General features: G+C 37.0%; 2 protein-coding genes and 1 non-coding gene across 3 annotated transcripts; 2 read left to right on the forward strand and 1 right to left on the reverse strand.

Moving 5' to 3' along the window:
* The first annotated feature begins 2,511 nt into the window (after nucleotides 1-2,511).
* LOC108847129 (O-fucosyltransferase 19) lies at nucleotides 2,512-6,361 on the forward strand. The gene is made up of 6 exons (XM_057005964.1): nucleotides 2,512-3,279; nucleotides 4,226-4,298; nucleotides 4,371-4,441; nucleotides 4,534-4,622; nucleotides 4,706-5,548; nucleotides 5,792-6,361. Exons 1-6 carry the CDS (start codon nucleotides 2,725-2,727, stop codon nucleotides 6,030-6,032), a joined length of 1,872 nt encoding a protein of 623 aa, XP_056861944.1. The 5' UTR covers nucleotides 2,512-2,724; the 3' UTR covers nucleotides 6,033-6,361.
* Nucleotides 6,362-6,443: 82 nt separating this feature from the next.
* On the reverse strand, nucleotides 6,444-6,515 carry TRNAM-CAU (transfer RNA methionine (anticodon CAU)). Its single transcript has one exon. It is a non-coding gene; the product is annotated as a tRNA-Met (tRNA).
* A 1,330-nt stretch (nucleotides 6,516-7,845) lies between these two features.
* LOC130509668 (protein transport protein yos1-like) lies at nucleotides 7,846-8,287 on the forward strand. Its single transcript, XM_057005839.1, has one exon. It carries the CDS (start codon nucleotides 7,852-7,854, stop codon nucleotides 8,125-8,127), a length of 276 nt encoding a protein of 91 aa, XP_056861819.1. The 5' UTR covers nucleotides 7,846-7,851; the 3' UTR covers nucleotides 8,128-8,287.

An 8,287-nucleotide genomic window follows, 5' to 3' on the forward strand; every position in this document is an offset into this window, starting at 1 on the left:
AAGTCTTGGAATCGGTCGAAACAAGGAGAGACAAAGATCGACAAAATGACCTAAACCTTAAAAGAATGTGAAGGTGTTTGTACATGAACCAACATACATAATACGTTAGAAATCAAAGAAATTAAATGCGGAATGAGACTTCATCAATTTCTGGAGTATAAAGGTATATGGCTTAACTTGAGGTCTTGGTTATTTAATTATCGTTACGCTAGATATAGAGGATGAATCCACATGTCAGAAAGGTGAAACACTTGAAACTATACTTTATCCAAGTGAACAGAGTTCTCTTGATCACGAGTTTTAAGGTATCTAACAAGTTAAATAACAAATGAACCGAGTCTCACATGCATTGATCTCTTTAAAGATTAATCAATATATAAGAATATAACTAAGAATAATTACTAAGTAAGTATACCTGTTGTTTCCATCTGGGAACTGATAGTATAAGATATATATGTGACTGAAACAAGTATACTTACTAGTAATTAAATCTCCAAGACCTCTAACTAACTCTTCGAGTAAGCCTATATAAATCACTTTGACCCAGTTTTCAGCGTTATATAATGTTTAACATAAAAGAAAACCACATAAATGTTTCCACAAACAAGAATTTTCATATGAAACTAAACAATTTATAACTTTGACTAGATAACTTTTCTACCATTTTTCTGTAACTGCATTTTTGCGTTACGAAATACAATTCTAACCGTTTCTATGACTGGTTTTATTTAATCCACCAACGTATTCTCGTTAATCGTTTATTAAAAGCAAGCAAATTTGTAGGCATTTATTGTACCGTTGATTATATTCTGTACAAAACTGATAGCCTATCATTCATCACATGTGTTCATACTCTCAATGGCTCAAACTGAAGGCAATACAGATACTATGATAACATTCGTAAAGTTCAAAACATCTCTAAATATTAATCGTTTTGCAAAATGTAATTCTGCCGTCTTCATAGTTTTTTTAGTACACGATCTGAAAAATGTACAAACGATATGGTACTTTACTTGCGCAAATGACAAGTTCACATGTAGGAACGAGAGAGATCGTGTATCGGCCGTCTGATTCGGATCGAATGGCCATAAATGCATCAGAAAGATGCTGAAATTTTTTGCCGACCGGCTTGAGATCCGGAAAGTGTTTGGAATGTATCCACGTGGTAGCATCAGAGAGGAGGGTGATGAATGTGGTTGAGGGTTACGTGTCCTATTATGTTGGCGGCAAATCTAAGTTTTGGCCTACATGATATTAGATTAACTAAGTGTTTTAGCTTTTTCTAACCCTAATCAAAATCAATTAGCTAAAATTGTTACTAAAAGAAAATAGTTTTAAATTAGGTAATGATAACAACTAAGTTGGAATTTGTTTTTCGAAATTACTTTTAAAGAAAACAAAATAAGGGAAAACGAGCGGCATGTGTGGCGTGGCACATGTGTCGTGTTATGTGAGGTAATGCAAATAGTAATGTCGAAGATAATGTAATAATAATAAACAATGTCATTTAGTTGGTAAATTCCATTTTATTTTATTTTGTTTGTTTTTAGATGATAAGATAGGATGTATATTTTTACTAACACTACTAATTACTAAGGTGTTTTCTCTATTAAAAAGGTTAAGTAATACATTGTTATATCTTAGTCGAACAATTGAATGTACAAACATTTTGAACTGGTATTGAATATACTTAGTTTTCCATGAGAATATCATTCATTTTTATGAATGAAATTACTCTATTTTCTTTTGTATTTAGATGGTGATTTACGTAAAGTTGTTCAAAAGAATTGATTTGAATATGATGTGTAGTATCAAATGTATTTGGTTGTACTGAAACCCCTTTTCAGAGGAGCCAAATGTATTTGGTGACAGTTTCCAAAGATCATTGAGAAATTGTTTCTAATGTTAAAGCTTGGACAAAAAATAACTCTCATGGGTCATGGTGATGTTACCAGCTTTCAAAATCAAATCCTTCACATACCCACGGTAATGTCTTAAGAATTTGGTTCTCAATGCGCTCAACGGATTAAGAATTTGTTCTTTCCATTGACATATTTGTTCTCAATGGATTTTCTTTTTCTTTTTTTTAGATACATCAAATTTATTAGGTATTCTCTAGCGAAACCAAAACAAAACAAATGCTAAAACAAAAAGGAATGAAAAAGGCAAACAAACCAAACCTAAACAAGTTAAAAAAAAAAACTGATCTTTGATTTTCAATTTGATTTACTTTTTTAAATATATAAAAACCAAGTTTGAAAAAAGTTTGTGTACCATTGTTACAAAAAAGTTCGTGTAAACCAAACCAAACTAAATTGTACAAATTCGATGTAAACTAAATAAATCAGTATTTATTGTACAAACTAGTAAACTTTTGACAAAAATAAACCGACCAAGCTGTAAACCCATTTTTACCCGCCATAGCCTTTTTTAGAAACAAATATAAAAGTCAGATGACAATATTTCCCTAAATGATTAGGGAAAGGCCCACAATACATAAATACACACACAAACCATAATAAGTATTCATCTGTATAAATACCATACATAGGTAACAGAGAGAGAGAAAAGATTTAGAGAAAGCTTCGACGCCTCTCAGCTTCACCGAACATCACGGTGGCTAATACCATAACATGATCAACCACTAACCCCTCAAAAACACATTTTACCAAAAACAAAAAACCAAAAAAAAAAACCAACTCTTTTCTCCCTCCCTCTCTAAATATGTCAGCGGCCGGCGCTAGCCCATTGGCCGTTGCACCGATCACACGGCGTCGTATCGGAGACTCCCTCGAAAGCACCACAACCTCCGAACGACCCTCCGTTTCCTCCGAGTATTGCAACATAGTCAACATCTCCTCCCTCTCGCCGGAGTTAGACGACGTAGAGGGAACAAACGGCGCGTGCTCCTCACCTTCCTCGATGGGCTCCACGTCTAGCGGATCGCATTACCACCACGACCACCACTACCACCCGAAGATTCGGTACCTCCTCCCGCGTAAACTGAAGTGGCCGTTTCTATGCGGCGGCGACGGTGGATGGACGACGGCTGTGATTGGCCAAGGGTTGGGGAGAAACGTGGGGCGTCGGATCTTGGGTCTCCTCATGGTTCTCGTCGTCGTTTCTCTCTTTGTCAGAGTTTCTGTTATGAGCGGGCGCGTTGTTGATCACGCGCACATGAGAGATTTGAACGAGCTTGTTGTCGTTAGGGCGTTACATGAAGATTGGTCGATGGCTCAACGCGCAATGTCGGAGAACGTTGCTGTCCAGAAGCTTCCCGTGAGTTTTATTTTTCTTTGCATTGAAAATTTTACTTTCCCGAGAAAAATAAAAACAATGATTTTTTTTTCTGATCGATAACCAATCAATGAACACCCCTAATTTTTTTGACCAATCAATGCCTTGTGTGATCAGTTTTGAATGAAACAAAGGTTTTGAGTTTTTTCCCAGAAATGTGAATTGATCTTACTCTGTTTTTTTTCCTCGACAAAATTAAAATATACTAACAAAGGTTGAGTTTTACCCAGAAAAGTAAATTGATTTTACTCTGTTATTTTCCCGTTAAAATTAGAATGAAGCAAAGTTTTGAGTTTTCTCATAAAAACTCAGAAATTTCAAAATCTTCAAAAATTTCCTCTATTTTTGTTGGTGAAAGGTCGTATTTTTAACTGAAACTCGCGTTTTCTGTTTTCTTTTTCTTTCGCTTTCACGGAATGGTCACAGTTGATTGCGTCAAAGATAGAATTAAATTAACAAATTCAATCCGTTTTGCATATTCTTCTGAGATTCGTTATAATAAGAATGAGTTTGACGAAGGAAATGGTCAAAAGGAATTTAGGCAGCCGTTGTTTGGTATGGATCACCACTTTTTTCTACACCGTTTCCGTTGACTTTCCTTCAAATCAAATTATTATTATTGAAACCGATGCAATTATCATTGTATATTTATTCGGACAGGCCTCTGAGCTTTTGTCTCTTTATCGGTTGGAGAAGAGTGACTGTCTTCAATGGTTTTTACTTGGTCGGGTTTTGCAGTTTATTTTTTTAATCTCTTAAGGTTCCAAAGCAATGCATTTATGAGGAACTTTGACTAGGTTTAACATTGAGTTAGATTTAAGTTCCACAGATTGATAGTGTGCTCTGTTTCTGTAACGTATGAAGCCAATGTCGTTATTCTGTTTTCACTACACCTTCTCATGATTCGGCGTCGTTTTGTGTTTTACAGATTCCGGAAATATGGCAGAAACCTGAATCCAGTAATTACCGCCAGTGTGCATCACGTCCCAAGAACCGTTCAAGTAAGCTCTTGTTCAGATTCTCTAAAAAATAGCTTCAGTTTATGGTTGTCTGAAATTTGTGGCTGGTATTAGGGCTACATAGGAAAACCAACGGTTACCTTCTAGTACACGCAAATGGCGGATTGAATCAGATGAGAACTGGGGTGAGTTTCAATAGTGTTTCGTATTTACATAGATATTTTTTTTTTCTCTTGTTTTCTTCTTACCTTTGTTTTATTGTGAAAAAAATTTGTAGATATGTGACATGGTTGCTGCAGCAAAGATTATGAATGCCACCCTTGTTCTTCCTCTCCTCGACCATGAATCTTTCTGGACCGACCCCAGGTTCTACTTTGTTTCTTACTCTACACAACAAGAAGAAGAGAATGTTTTTGTTTTGTCAACATGTGTTCTTTATGATCGTGCAGCACGTTCAAAGATATTTTTGACTGGAGACACTTTATGAACGTTTTGAAAGATGATGTTGACATCACCGAGTACTTGCCTCCTCGCTATGCAGCCATGAGACCTCTCCTCAAGGCTCCTGTTTCTTGGTCCAAGGCTAGTTACTACAGAAACGAGATGACACCGTTGTTGAAAAAACACAAGGTGGTAAAGTTCACACACACCGACTCACGCCTAGCCAACAACGGCTTGCCACCATCGATCCAACGGCTGAGATGCCGCGCTAACTACCAGGCATTGAGTTACTCCAAGGAGATTCAAGACTTCGGTGAAGTTTTGGTTAACCGGTTAAGAAACAACAGTGAACCCTTCATCGCTCTACACTTACGCTACGAGAAAGACATGCTTGCCTTCACAGGCTGCAGCCACAACCTCACAGCAGGAGAAGCTGAGGAGCTGAGGATCATGAGATACAATGTTAAACATTGGAAAGAGAAAGAGATTGACAGCAGAGAGAAGCGGATCCAAGGTGGTTGCCCTATGTCTCCACGAGAAGCGGCCATATTTTTAAAGGCAATGGGGTATCCATCTTCCACTACCGTGTACATAGTTGCTGGTGAGATCTATGGAGGAAACAGCATGGATGCTTTCAGAGAAGAGTACCCAAACGTCTTCTCTCATTCAAGTTTAGCAACTGAAGAAGAGTTAGAGCCCTTTAAGCCATACCAAAACCGCTTGGCTGCGTTGGATTATATTGTGGCTTTAGAAAGCGATGTTTTCGTGTATACTTATGATGGGAATATGGCTAAGGCTGTACAGGGGCACAGGAGGTTTGAAGGGTTTAAGAAGACTATCAATCCAGACAGGTTTGAATCATTACTTACTTCTATTTCTCTAACTTCTTGCCAAGACGCTATGAAATTTTAGAGGCTTTAGTCAATTTAGTAACAAGTTTGATAGAAAATGTGTTTAATTATTTGGAGCCAAAAAGTTCTATTATGTATATTAATTTTTAAAAGTTTAGTGAGTTAAGACTTTTGGCTATATCCATGACCGGTTTTGCTTATTGCTGAGATGAGATGATCATTTTTGTCTTGTGAATATGGCAGGTTAAATTTTGTTAGACTGATAGATCATTTAGACGAGGGTGTGGTGTCTTGGGATGAGTTCTCTTCAGAGGTGAAGAGATTGCATGGAGACAGGATTGGAGCCCCTTATGCAAGACTTCCCGGTGAGTTCCCTCGGCTAGAGGAGAATTTTTACGCAAACCCACAACCAGATTGCATCTGTAACAAGTCTCAGCCTGAGCAGCCTTGGAAGTCAAGTGTAAGAAGAGTGACAGTCAGATAGATGGAAGGAAGAGGTGTTTCAAGATAGAAGAGAGAACACGAAGACATTGATTCCAACACTTTTGTAGCTTTCTTGTACAATATAGGAAAAGAAAGAAGACTGTATTCTTGGAAGATCCATACAAATCTGTAGAATCTGATTCACACTATACATGAGCAGCATCAAAGATATAACATTTTTCTTATTCTTGTGCTTTAAGAGCAGCTGGTTAGGAATCTCGGGATTACTTTAAAACAAATAGATTGATATACGATTGATCATTGAAAAGCAAATGTAACATGTGTTATTACCTTTTTTGTCACATCAATTAAACTATATTTTTGTCATTATCAACTGATGTATGGATTTGAAAATGATACAAGTTGTTTGTGGTGTTACTGTATGGTTTTGTGGCAAAAAAAAAAAAGACATTATCAGAGCCAGGTTTCGATCCTGGGACCTGTGGGTTATGGGCCCACCACGCTTCCGCTGCGCCACTCTGATTTGTTGGTAGTTATTTATTTTCCTATATTATTGATTACTTAATAGATATCATGGGTCAACTTCAAGCGGGTTCAACCCTTGAAAATAACCGGATTCCGGTTTAGTCGCAGCTTAAATATAATTGATAAATTTAACCGTACGATAATTGCAGGCTTCGTCATCTTCAATGAACGAGATCTGTCCTAAGTCCTAACACTTGAACCTCGACTCGATTTCGATTCACCCGTAAGTATCTCTTCTCCTCCATGTTCATATGATTCTCTCTATCCTTGGGAGTTGTGGTGGAAAATTTCGATCTTTCTTTTGGGAATTTATATATCTTTAGGGAGATCAATCAATCAAAGAAGCAGTTTGCTCTATGAGAGAGAGAGAGAGAGTATTAGCATCATCATCATAGTCTTCTTCACGTAGAATGATGAATACACGATGTCGGCTTCTTTGATCTAGTGAGAATTAGGACCCAATCTGTTCAGAAAACCATGTCAAGTTTGTTCTTGCCTTCAATAATACGCTTATGTGATTCTGTTGTTTTGCAAGCAACAGCGGCAAAACATGTTCAGTTCCTTGTCCCTTTCTAGTCAAGAGATGTTCATTATTCATGTCTTAACTTTGAATCAAGATTTCTTCTTTTTTTTGCTAGTTTTATGAATGACTACTATATCCATATGTTTTTTTTTTAATCGTTCTCCAGTCCTCAGTTTCCCAAGAATGGAAGGCCGTTGTTATTGACTAGTTTGATTCAATACCATAATGGATGAAGCTGTTATCTTTTTATGTTAACACTCTTTTAACTCTTGAATGATCCTTGGGAGTTGTGGTGGAAAATTTCGATCTTTCTTTTGGGAATTTATATATCTTTAGGGAGATCAATCAATCAAAGAAGCAGTTTGCTCTATGAGAGAGAGAGAGAGAGTATTAGCATCATCATCATAGTCTTCTTCACGTAGAATGATGAATACACGATGTCGGCTTCTTTGATCTAGTGAGAATTAGGACCCAATCTGTTCAGAAAACCATGTCAAGTTTGTTCTTGCCTTCAATAATACGCTTATGTGATTCTGTTGTTTTGCAAGCAACAGCGGCAAAACATGTTCAGTTCCTTGTCCCTTTCTAGTCAAGAGATGTTCATTATTCATGTCTTAACTTTGAATCAAGATTTCTTCTTTTTTTTGCTAGTTTTATGAATGACTACTATATCCATATGTTTTTTTTTAAATCGTTCTCCAGTCCTCAGTTTCCCAAGAATGGAAGGCCGTTGTTATTGACTAGTTTGATTCAATACCATAAATGGATGAAGCTGTTATCTTTTTATGTTAACACTCTTTTTAACTCTTGAATGATCCTTGGGCGTGTGTGTTTCACAGAGAGAGAAACCATGGGGTTCTGGACACTGATGGAAGGACTGCTGCTATTTGCAAACGCACTTGCTATCCTCAACGAAGACCGTTTTCTAGCTCCAAAAGGATGGACACTCGCCGAGCTACACCAAACCGGCAAAAGAAACTCTCTCAAAGGCCAAATCGTTGGTCTCATCCACGCCTGCCAGTACATGAGGCTTCCCCTCATGCTCTTCAACTTAATTGTCATCGTCTTTAAACTCTTCTCCGGTTAAAGAAACCAAGTCAGAACTAGCACTTTGTTGTTGATGCATCTTAAACAAAAATTTTAAATCAAAAGCTCGCATTGTATACATTATTGTTCTTTTACTACAAAGACAGAGTGGAACAACATGTTGTTGAGACCAAAAGCTATGAACTTTTGGTTTATGGTTT

This window comes from Raphanus sativus, chromosome 3 (assembly GCF_000801105.2).
Source record: "Raphanus sativus cultivar WK10039 chromosome 3, ASM80110v3, whole genome shotgun sequence".
Taxonomy (NCBI): Eukaryota; Viridiplantae; Streptophyta; class Magnoliopsida; order Brassicales; family Brassicaceae; genus Raphanus; species Raphanus sativus.

Coding starts and splice junctions, on each gene's coding strand:
- LOC108847129 (XM_057005964.1), top strand. CDS start 2,725: ATGTCAGCGGCCGGCGCTAGCCCATTGGCCGTTGCACCGATCACACGG. Junction 3,280..4,225: donor TTGCTGTCCAGAAGCTTCCC/GTGAGTTTTATT, acceptor TGTGTTTTACAG/ATTCCGGAAATATGGCAGAA. Junction 4,442..4,533: donor TGAATCAGATGAGAACTGGG/GTGAGTTTCAAT, acceptor AAAAATTTGTAG/ATATGTGACATGGTTGCTGC.
- LOC130509668 (XM_057005839.1), top strand. CDS start 7,852: ATGATCCTTGGGCGTGTGTGTTTCACAGAGAGAGAAACCATGGGGTTC.